Source organism: Arachis duranensis, chromosome 8, assembly GCF_000817695.3.
Source record: "Arachis duranensis cultivar V14167 chromosome 8, aradu.V14167.gnm2.J7QH, whole genome shotgun sequence".
Lineage (NCBI taxonomy): Eukaryota > Viridiplantae > Streptophyta > Magnoliopsida > Fabales > Fabaceae > Arachis > Arachis duranensis.
Window position 1 is genome coordinate 38,845,659 of NC_029779.3, and position 24,475 is coordinate 38,870,133.

Here is a 24,475-nt window from a genome sequence, read left to right on the forward strand (position 1 = left end):
GGACTAAATTGGGTATAAATACAACCCTCGCCACCTCAGCTAGCCATTGCAGGGTCCAACATGGCAGAGAGGATGCCACCATGGCATTCCGTTTGCTGAGTCATCACCAGAAAGGGCTGAGGGACTACATTGGTGCCCGGATCTAAATCTGGAGGACCAGTATAGGTAATTTTAAATCTCGAGGACTAAAATGAGTAATCGCGTGAATCTTAGGGATCAAAATGGGTATTTAGTCCAATTAAAACATAATTTTACCACTAACCAACAATTTAGAACTGGGTCTGACGGGATCAGTTACCAATCTGATCGTCTCGTGAAAAAGCAGGACCAAACTCTCACGTTTCTCTCCCTTGGCTTCTGCCCCCTCTAAACCCGCTCGGTGAGTTCTCAGCCCCCTTTTGCTTCTTTTGTTGGCTTGTTTCTTGTTGATTATGCTTTCTTGTTCAGCTTTTTCTTGTGAGACATGTGATCGTTTGCATTGACTCGCCTTTCTCATTTTCAGTAAATTCTCATTTGGGATTTTCTCTATTATTATCTCAACTTCTCAACTTTTGTCTTCCCTTGCTCTGTTACCATGAATTTTAACATTTTGTTTTGAAAAAAACAGTGGTGTGTGAATAGAGGAACAACTAGTACTGCTAGGCTGTGAATCAAATAAGAGAATTAGAGGTATTGTGAATGCTGAATTTCGTTTTGGGGATTAAAGCGGGATGATGATCAAGTTAGGTTAACTTTATTTATACTCTGGAAGTTAATATTTTAAAACAGTGGTGTGTGTGGGCTCTATTGTTGTTTAGTTAATATTCAGAACTATAATCTGCCTATTGTAAGGATTGGTATGAGGAGTGCCTATAAAGATTCAACCAATAACTCAATAATATTTGTCATGGTCTGGTTGCCTTTCTTGTATTTTCAAACAGCAAGGAAACAATTTATGTTGTATGAGGGGCAAGCAATCTTGGAAAGTATTGTTTTATGAAAAGCACATGGTTTAGGTTTCTTTCATCTTTACCAAAAGGATTTATGAGTTTGGACTTAAAACTGCATTAGATATGAATTTTAAGTTTTTGTCTTTTCTGAATTTGGAAGTTCTGAGATATTAATGAGAAAATTCAGAGGCTTTTATATAAGTATGAACTTCAGTGTGGGACATGGATCTTTTATTTTTTGGAGTTGGAAGTTTAAAAGTATTGAATTCAAGTTTTTGTTTTTGTTTTTTATAATTTAGAGCATTGTTTTGTGGAAAAAGTCTTTGATGGTAACTGTAGCTAACGGCAGTAGATATTAAACTTCTTGGACATCAGTTCGATCCCAGCCTGCTCTGGTGTTGCTAGCTCTGCTTCTTTTGGATCTGTTATGATCACTATAGGGATGGGTTATAGGGCTGCCTGAATGTGATTTGGTTCGTATTTTGATTCTGGATTTGAGATCTACCTTTTCTAATTCTGGTTTATTTGATTTGGCAGCCATATCCTTCAGTAGACTAGAATTATCATTGTTAAGCCTTATTTAAGAATTTCGTGATTTCCTATCTGTACATATTTCAGTTATTATGTTTTGATTTTATGTCAAATTGTCAATGATTGTCAGTTTAATATGAATTGGCTCAAGGTATGTTCTGCTTATAAGGTTTTCTATCTGTAGATATCGTGAATTTAAATTATAAATAGAATGGAGACATTTTCACTACAACCATGTTTGAGGATGAACATCTCGTTCCCATGCTTGTCCCTCTTCTAGTTATAGATATATTGTCTCTCATTGTGTCGGACTGACTCACTCTTTATCTCCACGTGTTTCAGGTACATGTGCAGGTTGGCGTTAAGGTCCCTTGGTTAACTAGAAGCATTTAGTTATTCAGTGAACCCCATTTTTATTCGTGGGGGCATATACTTGTATTTGTTGGTATTGATAATTCTGCTGCGTATAATCTCTAGCAACACTCCATTAGCTATTGGTATGTTATAGCTTCCTTGCAAATTGGACACATATTTATCAATTTAATAGCGATATGTTGATTTTGTAGTTTGAATGGTATCTTCTGATTTATTTATTATATGAACTATTTAAAATAAATCCCTAATTTAGGTGGAAAATGGTCCCCAATGCAGCAGTGACGACCCTAAGTCGGATCAACAACTATTTCCATCATACATTGATTTTTTCATATTTGACGTTACCTGTTTTTTTCCGTTTGTTTTGGCAGTTTCCACATTTGTTTGAATCGTGCATCTATTTTTGTCATCACAGTTCTTTTTTATTGTTTATTTTGAGATGTAATAATTGTAGTTAATTTAAAATATTCATCCTACTACTAAAAGATTCTTAAGTCATCATTGAAGTGTTTCCCCATGCTGTCAAGTGATTCACTGATTTCTTCTTTTTCTTTTCTTTTTTTCCCTCCCAAAAGATAAAAATTGAACCATCATGACATTCATTTCAAATTGTGGTTGCTTATGTTTGTTCATTGACTGGGTGAGTGTCAACCAAGATTACGCCTCTATTACATTTGCTCGAAATTCTAATAGTTATGTGCCTTCAATTCTTGTTTTTCTTAAATGGGACTCCACCGACAATAAGGCTGCATTTGTTTATAGGAACGGAACACTAAGATAGAGATACATAGACACAAAATCATGTTTGACTGTGTCTAGAGACACTGAATTATTGTATGTTAGGAAAGACACAAAGACACTAACAAGAGACACAACTTATTTTTCATTTTTTCTTTCATCCTTCTTATCAAATTTTCATAATTATATTTTTCTCCCCAAATTTTTTGTATGAAAAAGAAACAAGAGTAAATTAGACTTTCATAATTTGTTCTTGTTTATCATCAAAGAAAATACAAGAACACTAATTTTTGTGTCTCTATCCTTTGTGTTTTTTCTTGTCCTGTTTTCAGAACCAAGCGCAGCCTAATAGATGTTCTGTTTCTTTGTTTGTTGATGCTAATTTGGTTTTCTTTGATAAAGGTCAAGATTTCTTCAAAAGTTCCTATTGCACACACCGGAATGTCTTCCGAGGCTGGAATGCCTAGGCATGAAACACAAGGGTTTTCCAGCAGCATTCCTCCCAAGATGGATGTCTACATTTGGGACATGGATGAGACCCTTATACTGCTCAACTCCTTGCTGAAATCATCATATGCCGAGGGTTTCAACGGTCTCAAGGATGTGCAGAAGGGCGTGGAAATTGGGAAGATGTGGGAAAATCTCATTCTACAATTGTGTGATGACTATTTCTTCTATGAACAAGTAAAGTTTGGCTTTTACGTCTAAATCTCCATGGTAGCTTGTTGTAATTTTTGAATGTTGGTAAATTTGATATTGGGGTTCCTGTGTTGCAGATAGAGAATTTAAATTACCATACTCCATTTCTTGATGCTCTGGTCCGGTATGATGATGGGAGGGACCTATCTAATTATGATTTTAACCATGATGAGTTAGGTCCTCCGGATGATGATGCCAACAAAAGAAAACTTGCCTATAGACATCGAGTCATAGCACAAAAGTACTTACAGGTAAAACCTCTGAAGCATTATTTCTGGGTATTACTAATTACAAACTTTATGATGTTAAATTTTACTTGTCACTGCATTATTGTGTATTTAGGGAAGATTTCTGAAACTGGTATACATTTTGTAGTGTATTTAGTATTTATCTATTTACATAGTTCTTTCATGATGGAATGGTTTGACATCGAGGACATGACAATTTTTTTCTAATATTATATAGCCCTCACTTTAAAATAAGGTAATTTACATATATAAAATGTTTGCCATCATATATTTCACAAATGTCCTAATTAGAATTTGCACACACAAATGTCTTCTTTTAATTCTATATAATTTGTTGCACCCTAACACAAATTCAAAATTTACATGTAGTTTGTTTTAGCCCGCAACGAATTAATAGGACACTTAGTATGTAGGTAATTCGTGTTAGGCCGCAACGCATTAATAGGGAAGAGAGAGGGGAATCAGAGTTCTACCCTGCAATGATTTAGCAGAGAATTGGATGATTAATATGCCTCACCCTCCAACGATTTACCATTTCTGTAACTCATTCTCCATTTTTCAAAAGTAACTAAAAATTTGATGACAATAATCTTATAAAATAACTATTTTTTTTAATAAACAATTTTGTTTTGACAATGTACAGATTAATTAAATGTAAATAAAAAAATAAAAAATGTTCATTACAATATAAAAAAGTTAATGAGTACAATAAAATAGTTTTCTTTATAGTATCCATTAATAGTTTTTATATACTCATTAATATTTTTATAGTATGATAAATATTTTTTATTTTAAATTTAAGTAATGAGAAAAAAGATTTTAGTTACTTTTTAAAATTATTGTTATCAAATTTTTAGTTATTTTTGAAAAAACGGAGAATGAGTTGCAGAATGGTAGGTGGTTAAAAACATTTTTCAACCTTAGGAGATGAGCCCGCCCGCAAGTACACTCAGGTTAAAATAGACGTTACATAACATAGTTTCCAGAGCATTATTAAAGTGATGAATATGCTGGAAGTTTGTACTAAACTAACTTTTTAACCTTAGTAGTCAGTATTGCTTATTTATCTAATGGTTTTGGACTTTATACAATATTATGTGATATATCATGTATCCATTACTTCCCAATATTCCTTTTAGAATCTGATGTATCAGTATGTCTTGCTGAGGTTAATAGATATTGAATTCACTCTCCTCTTTTTTCTTATAGTAACTATCCTCTCTCTCCTCTAACAAAATCATTTTCTCAATGCTCACATCCTCTAACAAGAGCTCATCCCACTTCATTTCTCTCTCCTTTTTCCCATTGATACTTCAACAAACACCACCTAATTCTTCTCTCTTATGAACCTATCTTTTTAGTGCGAAATGGTAACTTTCTTTTTAATGATTGAAACATGATTCACTAGATGAACTGAGAAAAGAACTAGAGCTCAATAGTTAGGGTGTAAGTAACCAAATAAGTTGTAGTTTTACTTGGCATTTGCTTCCCATCATTAAGGTGATCTAAGGATACATTTAAATAACCTTGCCACTTGTTTTAGGGTTTGCATAATATTTTAGATCACGAGGCGAAGAAATTTTGGGATGAATTGTATGATAAAACTGATGAATATACTGACAGATGGCTGTCTTCAGGTATGTTTTCCAATGATATGAATTCTATTGCACGATCTGTTTCATTTATATCTTTCATGTTTAATGTTTTACTTTTTTGTAGCACGGACCTTTTTGGAGGAGTGTTCAGGCCAAAACAAAGATTTGGTTTCTTCCATTGCTTTTTCAAGTGTAGTATCTAACACAACCAATGCAAGCCATCAGCATGTAAATGTTTTGGTGACGTCAGGAGGGTTAATACCCTCTCTTGTCAAATGCTTGCTCTTTCGTCTCGACGGTTTAATACCACATGGAAATGGTAAGTTGTTGTCTTCTCTTAATAAACTTATGACAAATATCAATATCTTTTTATAGTTCGTTAGTGTAGCTTGCCATTGTTAATAAATTTCATGATTATTTTGTTTCAGTTTATAGCTCTTGTGTAGTGGGAAAAACTCAATGTTTCCGATGGATCAAGGAGCGTTTCAACGATCCGAATGTCCGCTTTTGTGTAATTGGAGATGGATGGGAAGAATGTCAAGCTGCGGAAATCATGAGATGGCCATTTATTAGGATGGACCTGCGGCCAGACAAACTTCATAGGTTCCCTGGTCTCTCATTGACAACAGTTGGCCACTATTTTGCAGTGGTATACGGAAGCCCAGATGATGAGAATGATGCTACCTAGCCTTCTCTGGAATTTCTCTACAAAAGATTTCCACAAAATAGTTGAAATCGTGTTGCCAAATGTATGAATTGTTGCCTTCATATGGCTGTCACAACTTTGGTGGTAATTGGTCTTTAGAAGAGATTAGATTTAACTATTTCCTCTTGCAATGCAATATCATAGCACATAGCTTAAGATGTATAGATGTTTAAGTTGATGGAATGTAGATGATCCGCCACTTATCATGTATGTAACATGCTTCAAATTTATAATTAGCAGTAGTTGATTTTAGGTCTTGGATGTTTCGACGGAGAAACAAGTGGCTTATTATAAAAAGTAAAGAGGTGTCAAACGGGGGGTAGGCGGGCAACTTCGAGCTAACTCATCACTAGCAACCAGTCAAAATTAGAAAAGAAGTTCACTCGTATTTTAAACGGCTCAAGAAAATGCTAATGTAACTTGATTCGCTAGAGTTAACGAGCTAGACGAGTCGATTTGTTTGACTTTTTTGTTTTTGTTTTTGTTTTTTTTTTTTTAATTTTGGATGTTTAGACAAAGAAAAGAAGTGGCTTATAAAAAGTAAAGATAAAATGTATGAAACAATAAATTAATTGGGTAGCCCGTGTGTATTTGCTAAATAACAATTAGTGGAAAAAGTTACGAAATAAATAATAAAAGGCGAAAGTATTATTTTAATTTTTAACATTTCAACCAAGTTTTAACTTGATTAAGTTTCAATTTAAGATAATTTCATATAGGAAAAGTCTAGGTGACCAGCAATTTTATTGAATTTTGACCAGCATGTAACCAGCAGAGAAAGGTGAGTCATTGGATGAAATCTCACACCATTAAATCATCATTGATGGCTATTTAATGGCTACTAATCACAAAAATTGCTGGCCTCTAACATTGCTCTTTAATATAATTGCATAATATAAAGTCCAACACAAATCCATACTATATTCATTAGGAAAAATAACAATTTAAAAGAAAATATGTGTGTGAAAGTGTGGGTGTGGCTGTTGCAAGAAAGAAAAAATAAGAGGGATTAAATTAGGATTAATAGATGTATATATATAAAGAAAAGTATTTACAAAGTGTAAGGATAATTTTAAAAAGTATTTACAATGCATATAAAAGAAAAGTAGTGAAAACAAAGATAGAAAGAGTAAATATACATAATGTTTAAGATGAAAACATAAGAAATTCAGGAAAAAGATAAAATAGCAAAAAAAAATAAAGAAAAAATTCACATGTTTAAATATAAAATATATATTAAAAATAAATTAATCAACATATATATTTATACATCAATATATTAGTGACTAATTTTGATGGCTATTATCTAGGGGTGACAAACAGGCCTAAATCTGTCGAACCAGTCTGCGTAACCCGTCAAAAAGGTGAGTCGCGCTGAAAAATTGAGACCACCACATATCAAAAGTCCGCTTAACCCGCATCGCTTAAACTATGGGCTTTGGCGGGGTGGGGGCGGGCTTCCCGAGCTCAGGATTTTTTTAAAGATGTTCTAATTTAGTGTTTTGGATTATGTTTTACGTTTGATTGATTATCTTTTAAATTTGTAAATGTTTAATTATATGTTTTGGACAATATTTATTTTACTTTGGATAATGTTAGTTTTATTATTTTGTTTCAAAAAATTTGGCTGATTAAGAGTTGTTTACTTATAATAACGCTAGTAAGCAATTAGATATTAGCCAACAACAACAATCAATTATTAGTTAAACTATAAATTAAAAAATTTCTAAAATATAACAAAAAAATCTAAAATAAAATAAAATAAATTTAAAATCACTGTAAAATAAATATCCAAAATCTAACATAAAAAATATCTAAAACATAAAAAAGTATTTAAAATTATTTTAAAAGAACAACTAAAATCTAACAAAAAAAATTCAAAATCTAAATAAAAATCTTTTTTAATTATGGTAAAAAAAGAACATATCAATTTCAAATGTTTTTTTGGAATGTACAATAAAAAAAGAAATAAAAGCAAACTATAAAAAAGACATTATTTTGGATATTTTTTATACTTGGATTTCAGATATTTAAATCATTTTGGATTATTTTTATACTTAGATTTTGAATGTTTAAATTTTAAAAGGTTTAAAATTTTTTTCTGGGAATGTATATTAAAAAATAAATAAAAACAAATAATACGTCTCAATTTCAGATGTTTAAAATGTAGAAGTTTCATATATTTTTTCTATAATTTTAAATATTTTATTTTATTAGGTTTAGAATATTCTTTTTGATAATATCAATTTTTTAAAATTTTAGATATTCTTTTTCAATAATTTTAAATATTTTTGTTTAGCATTTTGTTATAAACTACACGTCGGCTGAGTCATCACTCGGTGCAGAAGATTTGGCGCCCACCGTGGAGTCGACATTATTAAATAACCCCACATTTATTTCGACTGCTTTGTAGGATTATGGCCGACGACGCCACACCTCAACCAACACCCCCTACTCATGATGAACTAGTAGCCATGAACGCCGCACTTCAAGTCGAAGTCAAGAAAACGGCAGATATATTGGCCAAAAATGGTAAGGGCGGTACTGGAGATCCCAAGAATACACTCTCGAATGATGTACGATCTCGGGATGCAGACCCTTAGGAGGTCACCTCTCCAAAAGAAAAAATTGACGATCTCAAAGCCTTTTTCGGAAGACATCGTAAAATTTCAGATGCCAAAGAACTTTGTACTACCTACTACTTTGAAGTCTTACGAGGGGTTCCCCTTGCATCCACATTACTAAATTTCAATCAATGACGTTCTTTAACGGTGCTTCTGATCCTATACTTTGTAGATATTTTCTAACTTTTTTAGATGGTGCTGCATTACTTTGGTTTTCTAAGTTACCTGCATGTTCAAGTTCATCTCTAAGGAGTTAGCACGATCTTTCATCGACTACTTTGCTGCCTCAAAAATATATGTGCACGGGTCAGATTATCTTAGCACTATCAAATAAGGACAGCATGAGATCCTGAAGGACTACATGACCTGGTTCGCCAAAGAATCTATGGAGATCCCAGACCTCAGTCTCGAGGTACATTTACACGCACTCAAAAGCGGCCTCCGTCTAGGAAAGTTCCAGGAGACCATAACCGTGAATAAGCCGAACACATTAGCAGAATTCCGAGAAAAATCCTCGGGTCAGATGGAGATTGAAGAGCTTTGTGAAGCTCGGTGGACAGAAAGACAACAACCTCGTCGGGAGGAAGAAAAGCACCCCGAACTCAAAACAACAAGGACCATAAAGAGCCTTTCAAGTTAACCACAAAGTTTGATGCCTACACCCAATTTAAAACTAAAAGAGAAGACATTGACAAGGAGATAATTAATGCGAAGATCATCAAACCACCAACCAAGGCTGGAGCGTACCAAGACCAGAAATATGTGGATAAATCCGAACATTGTGCTTTTCATCAGAAGTTCAGTCACATGACTGACTAATGTGTTATCGCTAAAGATCTCTTAGAAAGGTTGGCAAGACGAGGTTTATTGGACAAATATGTAGACAGATGTATACAACAAGGACGTTGGAGAACAAGCAACAACTCCTGTGAGCATACAGGAGAAAACTGATTCCCCACCTCAAACAAGAGGAATAATAAATTATATTTCAGGAGGATTCTCAGGTGGAGGATTATCAAGTTCGGCAAGAAAAAGAACATACCGAGCAATGTTGGTGGTCGAAGGAACCCCATCTGAGGTGGCACCACAGTCAGCAACATCTACCATCTCTTTTGAACATTCAGATTATCAAGCAACTTCGGCTAATCTAAATGACCCAATCGTGATTTCCATCCAGGCTGGGGACTTGTTGGTAAGAAAAGTTCTCCTTGATTCAGGTAGTAGCGTCGATGTATTATTCTTTTCTACCTTAAAAAAATGAAGTTGAGTGAAAATTTAATACAACCATCTCCCGGAGAATTGATAGGATTCTCAGGGGAGAGGGTACCTGTGATCGGCTACACCTGGATCAGAACAACACTAGGTAAACCACCATTATAAAAAAACAAAGGATGTACAATTCCTAATAGTCGACTGTGTTAGCCCATACAACATAATCTTGGGTAGACCTTCTTTAAATTTGTTTGGTTCTATTGTATCAATTGTTTATTTGTGTGTTAAGTTTCATGTGCAGAATAACCAGGTAGCAGCTATTCACTCCGATAAAAAAGAAGCCCAATCCTTCTACAATGCAAGTCTCAAGATTCCACAAACGCCAAAATCAAGAAGCGATCAACCTATATACAACATCACTGATATGCCCAAGCTAGCTGAGCTTGACCCAAGAGAAGATGTCTGAGAGAGATCAACACTAGCCGATGAATTAGAAAGGTAATCTTTAACAATGATCAACAAAAATGTACTTATATAGGGTCATTTCTCCCTGCAGAAAACAAGGCACAGATCGTCAACATCCTCCAAGACAATATCGACCTTTTTGTATCAACCCCTGCGGATATGCCTAGCATTGACCCGAACTTCATATGTCACAAATTACAAATCAACCCAGTTGTCCGACCTATAGCTCAGAAGAAATGACAATTGGGAGACGACAAGAAAAAGGGCCTCACTAGAAGAAACCCAAAAGCTCCCGGCGGCAGGCTTCATCCGGAAACTCCGATTCACTACATCGTTATCAAATGTCGTTATGGTAAGAAAAACTTCAGGCAAATGAAATGTATGTAGATTTCACAAACTTAAATAAGGCATGCCCTAAGGATGCTTATCCCCTCCCCTGTATAGACAAATTAGTAGATAATGCATTAGGTTATGATTTTTTAAGTTTCATGGATGTATATTCTGGCTATAACCAGATCCTGATGCATCCAAACGACCAGGATAAAACTGCTTTTAAAACTGAATATGGAAACTATTGTTATAAAATTATGCCTTTTGGATTAAAGAACACAGGGGCTATTTATCAACGCATAATCGATAAGGTATTCGCCAACTAGATAGGACGAAGTATCAAAGTTTATGTCGATGATATGGCGATAAAAATAACCCATGGAAATTAACATAGTACCGAATTTGAAGAAGTATTTGCCCAATTACGCCACTGGTGCGCGAAATTAGAACGCACACAACTTAACCGGCAAGTGCACCAGGTCATCCAAGTAATACCTTAGGTGAGTGAGGGTTGATCCCACATGGATTGTCGGACTAAGGAAGCAATAGTTGTCTTGTTGGACTTAGTCAGGCACACAGTAAAGGGTGTTTGTTGGTGTAAAACGCATAAAACAATAACAAGAGAAATAAAGAAAGCAATAAATAGTTTGGTGCGAAAACAATGTGAGAAAATAGTTAAGGTCTTGAAGATGTTTACTTTTTCGGATGAAAATGTCTTACCAACTATTTTAACAATGAATGATTCATTCTATGACAAACCATAAGTGATTAAACCATAATCTCTTAGTGATTCAATCTCCTCTAATTCTCATCAACCGCCACTCTCGTGGTCACTCAATTCAGATCAGAGGGTGAAGTTCATAAAACTAGTTTAACGCCATAAAAACTCTAATTACCCAAAGCTAACAAGATTATATTTCACATATCCCAATTAGTTCATGTAATTAGCAATTTAGGAGGAGTATTTTCAAGCTGTAGTTCAAGCGAGATAACTCTCTCGAGAATAAAAAAAACTCATGTAGAAAAGGGTCATACTCTCGTTTCCACCCAGTTCATAAGATTAAGAACGAAAACAACACCTTAGAGTTGAATCAAACATAAATTAAAATAGAAGAGTAATAATCTTAATCCATAGAAATAAATAGAACTCCTAACCTTAACCAGGAGATTTAGTTGCTCATAACTTATAGAGAAAACAGGGTTCTGAAAAAGTACGGAAGGAAGAAGATTATGTTCGAACCGTAATCCTTTCCTTTAAATAATAACCTAAATAATAAATGCTAGTCATAGAAAGATATTTTTTAGTAAATAAAAATTACAAAAAGAAAATAAAATTATTAAGTGCTAGATCCACTTGGACTGGGGGTGTACATGGCCCGGCCCGGCCCAAAGACCTGGCCCGGTCCCAAACACTTTAGGGGCTAATTTAGTGTGATTTCATCGGGTCTAGGACTGGGTAAGGATCTCAAAAATAGACCCGGTCATTATTTCGGATTGAGTCCATGCTATAGCTCGGGTCACCCGAACTTGGCCCGGTGGTCCGGTCATCATACACAATTAATATTTTGTGTTATAAGTGATGGATGATGATTATTCTTATGTGGAATTTAAATATTGTAAACCTTAATATTTTGTGTTATTAGTCATTATAAGATTATAAGTTAATGTTTTATGTTTAAAATGTATAAGACTTTAGACTAATGCATAATATTGTGTTATTTGTATTGATTTAAATATTTGGTGTTATTATACAATATTAGTATTGATTATGGTTGTGCTTTAATTTTAGAGAAGGGTTGGTTCTTATTATATTTTTTTAAGTGAATTTTTACTATGTGAATTGTGAAATAATGGTTGGAGATTAGGTGATTTTTACATGCTAAAGACCCGATTTTTACCCGATTTTCACCCGGCCCGAAGGTGCGTAGGTTTCATCGGGTCTAGGATCGGGTTAGGGTCTAAAAGTTAGACCCGATCTATATTTCGGGTCGAGTCTGGGTTAAGCCAAACCCGGTGTGGACCGGCTCATGTACACCCCTAACTTGGAGGCCCAAAAAGGTGTGAAACGGGCTGCTGCTGGCATTCAACTTCAAGAATGGGCATTGAACGCCAAAGGGGGAAGTCTAACGTTGCTGGCATGTGCCCCCTGCTGGTGCCAAACGCCAGATGAGCATTCAGCGTCCAAGGAGGGTGCTGCCAGCATTTTCGTCTCTTACATTAGGTTTCTCCAAACTGCTCCGAAATTCACCTAAAATCATAAAAATACAAGAAATCTCAAAGTAGAATCCAAAGGTGATTTTTGCACTAAAATCAAGTAAAATTAAATAAAATCTAACTCAAAACAATATAAAAATAACTAGAAAAAAGGGTATAAGATGCTCACACATCAGCCACCACAATATGTGACTCAACCCTGAAAAATGTGCTTTCGGGGTCCAAGGAGGGAAGTTCCTGGGTTTCATGCTGACTTCTAGAGGAATTGAGGCAAACCCAGAAAAATGCCGAGCTATTATAGACATGTACAACCCGAGAACGATTAAGGAAGTGCAACAACTTACAGGGCGGTTAGCGGCACTTGCCAAGTTCTTACCAGCGATACCTGACCATTCTCGACATTTTTTCAAGCTACTAAAAAAGCAGCATACCTTCAACTAGAATGAGGAATGTGAAGCGAAATTTCAAACTCTCAAAAAAATGTTATTGACCCCACCGATCTTACAAAAACCGACCTCAGGTATGCCTTTAAAAATCTATTTTCAGTATCTAATAGTGCCATTAGTTCTATCTTGATAACAGAGGTAAAAAAAAAAAAGAAGAGCCAGTCTATTTTCTCAGCAAGTTACTACAACAGGACGAGCTCAGATATTCAAGCATGGAAAAGCTGGCATTTGCATTAGTCATTACGGCCAGAAGACTAAGGCACTATTTTCACAACAACACAATTATTATAAAAACCAACCAACCCCTCATGCAGATCTTAACCAGACCTGAGGTATCCAGAAGACTCATCAAACGGTCCGTAGAGCTCTCGAATTTGACATAAGGTATGAACCTTGGACGACGCTGAAAGCCCAAAACTTGGCAGACTTTGTCGCCGAGTCTACCTCTCAAACAAATCACATCGAAGAATGACATTTATACGTGGGCGGAGCCGCTAACATAGAAGGATCAGGAGCAGGAGTATTCCTAACCAACAACCACGACCTATGTACTGAGCAATCAATCAAGTTCTATTTCCCAACAAGCAACAATCAGGCAGAATATGAAGCATTGCTAGTTGGCCTTCGGCTAACACAATCTTTGAATATTACCCACCTACAGGTGTATTGCAACTCAATGCTGGTAGTCCAATAAGTGACAAGTAATTTCCAAGTACGTGACCAATCACTAGACAAATAATTTACATTAGTACAGGACCTTATTTCACAATTCATTTCCTTTCATATAACTCACATACCTAGAGAACAAAATACCCCGAGCTGACGTTCTATCTAAACTAGCAACAACCAGAAAACACATGAGTGAACCTATTTTTTCTCAACTCACACTTGTTGAACCAAGCATTAGCAGCAAAGCAGTTTTGTCTCTTTCACAGGTTGCCAACTGGAGAGAACCTTATAAGAAATTCATCACAACATGACAAATACCTAAAGAGGTCACCAACCGGACCTTATTCAAGAAAAGGGCAAGTTCATTCACTATGATCGGAGATGAATTATTCCAAAGCGGATTTTCACAATCTCTTTTACAATTTCTTGGAGAAGATGAATCCAATCTCGCGATGGCCGAAGTTTATGAGGGAGTATGTGGAAACCACGTTGGAGGAATGAGTCTAGCATCCAAGATTGCAAAGGCAGTATATTATTGGCCAACTATGAAATAAGACTGTCTCAATAAAGTCAAATGTTGCGATATCTGTAAAAAACATTCATCATGCATACACCACCTAGCCAAGCTCCTACATAGCTCGGAGGTAAATTGGCCTTTTTACAAATGGAGGTTCGACATTCTTAGACCATTTCCTAGGGCCCCCGGCCAGGTAAAATTTGTATTAGTTGCAATTGATTATTTCTCAAAATGGATAGAAGCACAACCTCTAGCTAAGATCGGAGCTGACAAAATTATATCATTCATTTGAAAAAATATTATATGTCGTTTTGGTTTACCTAAAGCTATCATTACTGATAATGGTCAGCAGTTTGTCGATCAAAATCTCCAAACATTCTTATAGGGCTTTGAAATCCAAAATCACTTTTCTTCAATGGAGCACCCACATACAAATAGACTAGCAGAAGCTGCCAACAAGGTCATCCTACAAGCCTTAAAACGAAAGTTCGGGGACGCAAAGGGACAATGGGCGGAACTCATCCTAAAAATCCTTTAGAGTTACAATACTACTGTCCAAACTACAACACGTAAAACACCATTCCAACTTGTATATATGGCTCAGATGCGATGATACCAATAGAAATCGCTCAAACATCAACACGAGCCAAACACTGAAACGAATCCGAGAATGAAGACACAAGAAGATTTGAGCTAGATTCAACAGTAAATACCCCATTGTCCTTTATGTTCGTCAAGTCCACCACTTTAGTCGTTCCACCCCTCTTCTTCTTAAACCTCGTAACTTGGAGAGCAGCGGATTGAGCACCGTCCACATCACTGTCGTTAACTAGATTAATAGAAGAGCTTTTCTTTTCAACCTTCTTAGCTTTATTCACAAAAACCTTTAGATTCGCAGTCGTCAGCGTTGGCGCTTTCTCCCCTGCAATAACACACATAAGTTAAAATTCATAAGAGTTATTACACACATACAAGCACAAAGCACATACACAACACTACCTATATACTCCTCCATGGCTTCCCTATCACCTTCAACCTCCAACAAACTATGAATAGACAAGAACCCTGATGACGACATTACTGAGACTAAAAAATCCATCACATAATCCTTACTATTACCCTATTTTCACAATCCAAAACTTGTTTTGGCTCTGACGACTAAAATATAGGAAACCTCTCATTCATTAATGAGTCTCGAAAAAACGGATAATATTCCTCACCGATTTGAACCTTCACATACATTTCTTTAAAGTCCTTAAAAGATGACTTAAATAAAGCAAATATACGAACGAGAAGTTGGTCTTAAATGAGAAGTTACAAAATCCAAAAAAGCATAAACTTTTTTTTCTTACCACTAAATCTACGTTTTTTTCCCGCCAAGGAAATTAAACCACTCACTAAAAGCCTAAAATGAAGGCCCAAATAATTTCTTAAAAAATAAACATGTTGATCTTGAGGGCTACACGTATGCTCTATCCAACATACAAGTATCCAAACAAACCAAGGATATCATGGCTATGGCAAGCTCAACCTACTTATACGTCAGGCCAAGCTTGAGGGGCTTGTAGACTATACCAGAAAAAACTTCGGTTTAACGGTTACACAATCATATCCCGAATAGAGCTTATACGTGCGCAACAATTTCGGAACAACTGTTTCAAAACTAAATTATCCCTACCACCTTAACAGGGGCAAGAATAAACTCATGAGACTGTTAACAAAAACTATGAGGCCAACCATCTATAAAACGGAGAGAAATTTCTAAGTAAAGGGCACGAGGAAAAAGGCTGATAACAAAAAAAGCACTATTGCAAGGTTCCATCTTTTATTTCTGAGTAATTCCACTGACTTGATCGTCGAAATGTTTTGTGCAGATCGTCTAATTCCTGGAGCCAAACAATCTTGCATTCCGAGCTTAAACTACCCGGTGCAGAACAGTTACCTAAACTTTTTTTAATATTTACGTTATTGTCTAAGTTAGTTTATAGACTAACAAATTATGATATAAGTTAGAATTACGTGTAGATTATTATTAAAAGAAAATGGTAAAATCCATATAGGTACAATCTTTACATGGTGCTATATATGAGCAAAGGCACTTTCTGAGATGATAGAACTTCTTTTGGTGTCTCGAGATGTTGGAACTTAAACAGAACATATACTATGAACTATATATGAAGAAGTAAAAATACAGAAAAGAAAAACAATAAATACATAAAACTCATCATACTGAAAACTAACAATTATCAAAGCATGCTATCTGTTCGAGCCGGTAGCCTCTTGAAGAAATTGCTTGGAACCGAAGGAAGCTTGCTGCGAAACCTCGGATGGCGAAGGTAATACAAGCCGGTGACCAGAGCCACCACTCTCGGTGGCGTTGCATAGAGAACCACCGCCGAACAGAAGCTGAACACTATAAAGAGGCTAGTTGCTCTTGTGTCCCTCCAACTCAGCAGAGACTGGAATCTCTCACCTTGTGTAGCAATGTCTCCAACAACTGTTTGAATCCTACCTGCAACACTTCTTAGCCTGTCATACCTCATCCTCACAACATCATGAGATCTTGAAGTTGGGAATGTATCGAACTCCTCGTCGAGTTCGTCCGGGTGAACGGCCTCCGCCCAGGAAAGTTTAGTGTCCATGTGAGGCGGGTTCCTAGGCCGGAACCTATAGTTCCATAGGCCTATGAAGAACATGTATAGGAATAAGGTTGGGAGCATCAATTCGGGATACCAAATTAGTATCAGGAAAAGGATGTGAACAAGGACTGATGAGATGGGATTCTTCCAGTGACAAACTTGATTGAACCATTGACCCATTGTGATCATTCCGGAAAAAAGCGACATGATTCGGAAGAAATTCGCCTTGCTTCTCCTCATGCTCCACATATGAGAATCAACATCCAACATGTACTCAACTACCTCCTTCCTGAGAGGAGGTTCAGCTCTTCCTAGTCTCGTGGCCACAATGTTCATAGCTTGGTAGCGTAAATTGTCTACTTGGTTGACAGTGAAAGGATGCAAGTAATGCATCTTTGGAAGCAACGGTTGGCCATAAATGTGAAAAATGTTAGCTAGTGAGAGTGTGGTGAACCTCACTGCTAGCTGAAGCTCACCCATCTTCTTGATACCATGCGGGTGCAGAACAAGGAGAGGATAAGAATGAGTGTAGATTCTGTTAGCTTCCAATGTTGAGAGCCTGATCCTGACCTTTCCAATTCGGGAATCACGTGCCGCCGCATTGCTGCCTAAATGGCAGTTATCGAAAACCCCCAAAGTTATGACAGTACAAGGATCATAAACTTCCCATGTGTATTGCTCGTTCCACTTTGGACTGAAAGTGTCAAGAATTGTTCTTGTTCTGACCCATTTCTGGCTGTACTTGGCGACGCAATAGGCATCTGTGCTGCCGCGGCTATCCTTCATCTTCATTGGGAGAAGCCCCTGTGCTCCTAAGATGCCTACTTCAAGTATCCCAATCGGCTGCTTCCACAGCTGCCTCGCAGTTGGTCTTTGATCACTCATGTACATGGTGGATTCATCCATCACATGGTATCCACCTTCAAGGCAAATTCTGAGGTGAATCCTGCTTGAAAATTTCAATTCCTTCCTCCTATCAGCTTCTAGCATTCCGAAACCATACTTCTCCAGATTGAACCAACGGGAATGAACCGGCCGGTGATCTAGCCGCTTCTCGAAGAGGGTCATTGGTAAGGTTATCTTCCCAAGTACCTCATCTTTTGTAGGGTGCAAATGATCCTCCACAGTTATTGTTAGTTGCTCCTCAAATGGTTCGGCCGCCACGAAAACCAAATCTTCATTCCAAACCGGCGTTGTTGTTCTAGTTGGACATATCCTTGTCCTCAAAACTTGGTTGCCAACCTGTCCTTTGACAAAAAGCTCCGGTAGGCGATTTCGGTCACTAGGTATCACATCTTGAGCTTCAATAGCGTTGACTCTCAGATACCACAGTTTTGGAGACACATAAACCTTTGATCTAATGTTGAAAACGCCTTCGCCGTACACTGAGGCAGCATCAGCATGCCAAGCATCTGAGAAAGCTTCATCTGCTTGAGTTCCCATCCACACTGCAAGCATAATATCACCCCTTACCTTCCCATCTCCTCGCCGGTCTTCGAGTCTGTACCACTGAGGTGCCAAAGGACTATCTGGTGGAACTCTGGTTGGAACCTCATTGAGGTCAAAGATCACCCTTCCAAGATAGTCATCTCTTCCGAGCATGTCTTTATCTTTCACAAAGACCTCAAGAATCGAAGATTGAATGCGGTCTTTTGAGAAAGCGAAGACTTGGTTCCACTCAGGGTTCAATTTCTTCTCAATGTGCTTTGTTCTCCCTTTGTAGTTACCAAGCTTCACCTCCACATAAGGATCACAACTTGAAGTGAGAGTGCTTGGTGGAAGATCTTTGGCTTTCACTACTCGGACATAAAGATAGAACATCTGCTCAACAAGGTCATAGGTGCTCGAGAACCTTTCGCCGCCACTCATCCACCCTCTTCCACCATTAGGCCACCGCTCGCCCAGCTGCAAGTTGGTGTCCTTCACATTGTAGTCCTCATCATCCAGGCTGCCGTGATCGTCAAGACTACTAGGAATGTTGCCAAGAGTACTAGGATGGTCATGGCTACTGCGGTGGACTTGTTGAGGAAAATTAACAGATTGCATAGCGGCCGCGGCCGGCGTGCCTCGCTGCCGTCTCTTAATTGAAATCATTGGTTGCTGGTGAACTTGGTGTCTGTGTAGCTGTTGGGCTCTCTCGGGGACAGGTTCTCTCTTCTCTTGCTTTGGTGCTTGATCAGTATCACTGCCACTACACTGAATTCGAGCAGCGAGATTTGTTTCGCCTTCTTTGTTTACTATCCCTGATTCTTCGGTGACTTGTTCTGAAGTGTCAAATGATGTAGTAACTTCTTTGGGTTCAGATTCTGAAGTTTCTTCAGTAAGGACTGTATCTTCTGTAGCTATTGAGGGAGGACTACTATGAAAATGAGTAGGAGAAAGATTTTTAGTGTTGGATTGTGGTGCTTGAGGCAGAGGAGTGTGAGGTGAGAGTTTTTCAAGTTCTGAAATCAAAATGGAAGGACTGATTTTGGGTTTGGAATGTGATGCAATATAAACTTTAAGGCCAATTTCACCTTTCACAGGAGAGAAAAACCACTTCTTTTCAAGAGGGTAAGTTTGATAAACTTCCTCACCTTCCTTGACAAGATTGGAGCAAGGAATTCTCACTCGACCAAGGAAGCTCCGGCCAGGAACCGGTCGCCTCTCGTGGTACACGGAGACTTCAATGGATTGGTGGTGGTAAGGTTTGGTTGAATCAAACTGGAACAGCAGCTTGTGGTTCCAAGTTGGGTTGAGGTTCTTTGGGACAGTTCTTGTTCTGCTTAGTTGGTTTTCGAAGTCTACTTCGACGAATGGACTTGCTGATCCTTCGCCGTCTTTTGGCATAAGATCATGAGCATCTATGACCTCCACAACCAGCTTCATATCCTTTTTCAATTCTTCCCAGTGTCTCTGCCACAGTTAAGCAACAAACTCAAGTTGCTACCTGCAACAAGTAACCAAAATATTCCATTCTGAAAGCAAGGAAGTTCTACTTATTAAGGCAAAACAACATTAGTAGAAGAAGTAGAAGTAGACACATTTAATGTTGTTTCACTTTGTTGTTACACAGTGGAGAAAAGACCTCACTATGCTTTAAGCAAGGAATAATTTGGTGAAGAAGCTGCATGAGCTTTAGTAACATAAAAAAGGATTAAGGGAAAGCTTCAAGTTGATGTAACTTATTGTTGGGACATTCTTCTTGGCGTCTAACGTTGTTTCATTTGTTAAGGGTTTTATGTTTTCAAGTGATCGTAAAATATGAAAGTAACAAGGAATGATTCAGAATTCTGATTTTGCTTTTACTCCTATTTTGGTCCAATCTTGGGTGAGCGAACATGATTTGATTCTTAACTGATTCATGTGGCATAATGATTTTGAGGTTAATTTGTTTACTTAATGAATGGGGTTATTTGGATAAAAGGATGAGTTGAAACTTGAAAGGATCAGTTCTTTCTTCTATGTGCAGCAACGCCAAAGTGAAGAAAAAGTGAATGAACATGAAAGGCTGATTTGAAGCTGCAAAAAAGTAATTAAAGGCGGCTTAGCTTAGCTCAAGGTCTCACATACCATAGCTTATAGATACTTTACTTGTGCTATAATGAATAATAATAATTAATTATTTATTATTGTTAATTAAATGTGAGTAATAGCTAGTTCGAACCCTGCCAAAAAGTTCATACGGTACTTGGTGCTTCGGTGTCAATTCTTAAGCTGTGCCAAGTCATTCATTAAACTGAAAACAAGAAGGTATCATGCAGGATAAGCAAAGAACAAAGGATGATGAAGTGACATATTTAAACTAAAAGTAGCTTCTAGCAAATATGCAGTATTGATCCCTTTTGAAGTTTTTGATTACTTTAGTTGCCACATGACTATAGAGCTTTAGTAGTTTAACCTTCATCACGTAAAACAGATCTGAATAAATTTAAGAGGAGTGCTGGGTCATTAATTTTTGTGATTTGTAGCCATCAAATAGTTATTAATAATGATTTTGATGATATGAGATTGATGTGAGATTTTATCTAATGACTCACTTTTTTTGCTGGTTACATGCTACCCCTGTTTCCTATATTTAAAATCAAGGACTTTGCTCTTATATTCTCCTCTGGGTCCATTCTTTTTTGCATATTTTATTGAGAAATGTTAGACATTTATTATAATTTATTATTTTAATTATTATTTTAATTTTTTTTGTTTAATTTTTTTAGTTTAGTAATCTAACAATATATTTTATTATATATTTTTAAATATTAATAACTAACTGATATCCAAAAATAATAAATTCTGATAATTTTCTAGCATTCTTTTATTTTATAAGCTTTGGCAAATATTTAATTTAATGTTTATAAATTAAAAATTTGTAATTAACTTTTTATAATAGGTAGAAGTTTTAACAAATTTTTCTCAATATACAATAATTTTGGAAAAAGCATCCATTCCAATAAAAATATTAAAAATATCTTTTCATAAAAATATTAATTTAACCACATTTTAAAACCTTGATTTATGAAAGAAAAGAGCCATTAAATAATTTAGTCATATTTTAAAATCATAACTTTTGAAAAAAATGTGCCATTAAATAAATTGAAAAGATTAAGAGAGAAAATATTTAAATTATCCAAATTAATAGATAAAAAATTAATGATTTTAATTAATGACAATTTTAATGACACTAAATTTCTTAAATTAATATAAAATAATTTTTTTTTAAATTTTAATTTTACAATTAGTTTTATTCAAGCAATTTAAAATTAAAAAAAAAACTTATATCTCATGGAACTCCAAAAAATTGTCATCTTATATCTATTTTGAGTAAACAACTACATTAAAAATTTTTTAAAAAAAATATAAGAACTTATATTAAAAATAGCTTAATTATAAGTTATTTTATATCTTATTTTTTAGTCATACAAGAATGTATTTTAAAGGAAGAATGATATAATAACTTTTAAAAGAGAAAAAGTCACTTTTTTTTACTACCTCAACTCATAAACACTTTAACTAACTTTTAGGAAGTCACAAATTAACTTTAAAAATTATACCAAACATTAATATGATATTTTTTCATAATTTAAAAGTAAAAGAAAAAAAAAACTTTTGGACCTTCTAAAATAGGACTTTAAATGTCAGTTTGAATAAATAATTTAATTAAATTCTTTTTAAAAAAGAGGTTAAAACATAAGGATTTATATTAAAAACAGTTTATAAATAAATTATTCTGTATTTTGATTTTTATCATAAAAGTACTTATTTTAAAGTTGTTTTAATAAATAAGAGTGATAAAATAGTTTTTGAAAAAAAATCAAATTTTTTTACCTTTTCAAAAACTCTTAAATAATTTTTCGAGAAATTAAAAATATATCTAAAAAATTGTACCAAATAACATTAATATAACTTTTCACAAGTTAAAAACCTAAAAAATAGTTTTTAAAACTTTCGAAACAAGTAAATATTTTTCACATTTGCTCCAGACTTTCTATAATAAATATTCTCGAAGAAATTTAAATACAACTTATCAAAAAGAATAAAGGAAAGATAAAAGACAATTCGGACTCAATATTGTTCGAAAAAAAATTAAAAAATAAAATCAACAAAATATAATTGATATGTCAAAACTAAAAGTTAAAACCACCATTAAGACTATTAACATTGATGAAAAGTTAGAAGAAGTAACTATGTTGTTTAAACAACTAAAAATAGTTCAAGAAGATGAAATGTTTGAACATAACTTTTAAATTGAAGTTGCTTCGGTAAATACTATTGAAAATTTTGATACTAAAAATAAAGAAGTAATACAAGATTATAATTAAAGTGAGGAAGATTCGATAATTCTAATACAAGTAACAAAATGAAACTGAAATATCAAAAAGAGCATAGCAATCTCGTTATAGTTGAGACACTTGTTTTGAAAAATATGCTTTTAAATTTTAAAAAAGGATTTGTGAATTAAAATTCAAAATATAAAAGAATATCATCTAAATATATTCCCAAATCACAAAATAAAAAGAAAAAACCAATGTTTGAACTAGATTGTAAAGAAAATGAACGGAAAATATTTAAAGAGTGGTCAAACTCCTTTTTATTAGAAGCTTATACAAACTCAGGCCTAAATGGGTTAATAGAACTTAATTGATATGTGAAATTTTGTGTGGTTTCATATAAAATAAGCGGTTCGTGACTATATGCTAACTATAGATCCTTATATAATAGAAGAATTATCAACTACCCACGGCATATGATAAAATTGTACACGTAGCTTCTATCTTTTATATATAAATTTTTGAAAAAGATATTATAAATCATAGATAGGAAGTTACAAACAAAGAATTTCCAGAAACCAAAAGCCATCTTGTTAATATACAAATATGTGATTTATGCGATATTGAGTCATATATTTGTGAATTTTTTTTTGAAACAAAAAATTTAACACAGTAAAAAAGAGTAGTTAGAAAGTACAAAATTATTAGATAACAAAATAAATTAAACTGTAGTTATTTTTGGGGCTCATCCTTAAACGCTCCTTGCTAAGTATGGAGTGCTGCACACCTTGTGAATTTGTTAAATCTAAACTCTTTATTTATTATATTTTATTTGAATGGCCTGGATTTAAAAAGGTAACCTGTTAATCAGGTTAATTATTTTTTTTACAAATTTAAAATTTTTTTGGCAAGTCTCAGATATTGGGATGAAGTTCAAAATAAAAAATTAGTATATAAATATTAAAAACAATATGTCTGTACAAAAAAAAAGTTATTGGACTTTAGAATTAAAATAAATAATACATAAAAAATAAGTTAAAAATTCATATACTAAATCCAAAAAAAAGATATATTAGAATCTTAAAAAAAAATATTAAATATATATTATGTATATAATATTAAAATTTAAATAAATTTTGTTTTGTGTGAAATAAAATTATAATATTAAATATAAACACAATGATAAAAAATTTTGTGTTATATATATATATAATTTTATTTTGTGAGAAACAAAATTAAAACATTAAATATGAATAGAATAATAAAAGATTTTGTATTATATTAATTTAATTAAAAAAATCATATATATAACATAAAAAGCAAACAAACATATAATAATTTTATTTTGTGCGAAGCAAAAATGACAACAAAATTTTTTGTGTAATTGCTTCTACTCAATAAATATTATATTCATTTATTTTTATATTGTATGTAAAATAAATAATTAATGTTTAAAAAAGTTAATAAAGGAAAGAAGTATTTTTTTTACCAATTCTTAGGTGAATATAAAGAGATTATGTCATTTGAACTATAATTTGTTGGCAAAGAAAGAAATACTCTTAATTATATATTAAATAGAATAATTATTTATTAGGCTCATTTTTATACAAATAAAAATTTTTCTTAGTTTTATATCTGTAATATTTTATACCAATTAGCTTCAGAATTTAATTATTTTTTGAATAAATTAATAAAAAAATAATACAAATAATTGTTTAACTATAATTGTATTTTAATTTTTTATTCTATTACGTACACGTTGAGGTTAATTTGAAATAAAAGATAATAGATTTG

The 24,475-nt window shown here is 34.4% G+C and overlaps 3 protein-coding genes across 4 annotated transcripts; 1 reads left to right on the forward strand and 2 right to left on the reverse strand.

Annotated features, from left to right (window-relative positions):
- Window positions 1–259: 259 nt before the first annotated feature.
- On the forward strand, window positions 260–6,073 carry LOC107462674 (eyes absent homolog). 2 transcript variants are annotated; one of them, XM_016081300.3, is made up of 8 exons: window positions 452–669; window positions 1,229–1,402; window positions 1,803–1,957; window positions 2,976–3,257; window positions 3,350–3,523; window positions 5,064–5,157; window positions 5,240–5,434; window positions 5,544–6,073. In XM_016081300.3, exons 4-8 carry the CDS (start codon window positions 3,015–3,017, stop codon window positions 5,801–5,803), a joined length of 966 nt encoding a protein of 321 aa, XP_015936786.1. In that variant the 5' UTR covers window positions 452–669; window positions 1,229–1,402; window positions 1,803–1,957; window positions 2,976–3,014; the 3' UTR covers window positions 5,804–6,073. The 2 variants fall into 2 exon arrangements, with proteins under 2 accessions (XP_015936785.1, XP_015936786.1); XM_016081299.3 differs by lacking the exons at window positions 452–669; window positions 1,229–1,402 and adding an exon at window positions 260–379.
- An 8,785-nt stretch (window positions 6,074–14,858) lies between these two features.
- LOC127741082 (uncharacterized) lies at window positions 14,859–15,461 on the reverse strand. Its single transcript, XM_052252575.1, has 2 exons — window positions 15,298–15,461; window positions 14,859–15,220 (listed from the first exon to the last, which is right to left on the reverse strand). The coding sequence occupies exons 1-2, from the start codon at window positions 15,395–15,397 to the stop codon at window positions 14,928–14,930; spliced, it is 393 nt and encodes a 130-aa protein (XP_052108535.1). The 5' UTR covers window positions 15,398–15,461; the 3' UTR covers window positions 14,859–14,927.
- A 906-nt stretch (window positions 15,462–16,367) lies between these two features.
- Window positions 16,368–19,911, reverse strand: LOC107462684 (FT-interacting protein 1). Its single transcript, XM_016081313.3, has one exon. The coding sequence runs from the start codon at window positions 19,803–19,805 to the stop codon at window positions 16,545–16,547; it is 3,261 nt and encodes a 1,086-aa protein (XP_015936799.1). The 5' UTR covers window positions 19,806–19,911; the 3' UTR covers window positions 16,368–16,544.
- Between the last annotated feature and the right edge of the window lie 4,564 nt (window positions 19,912–24,475).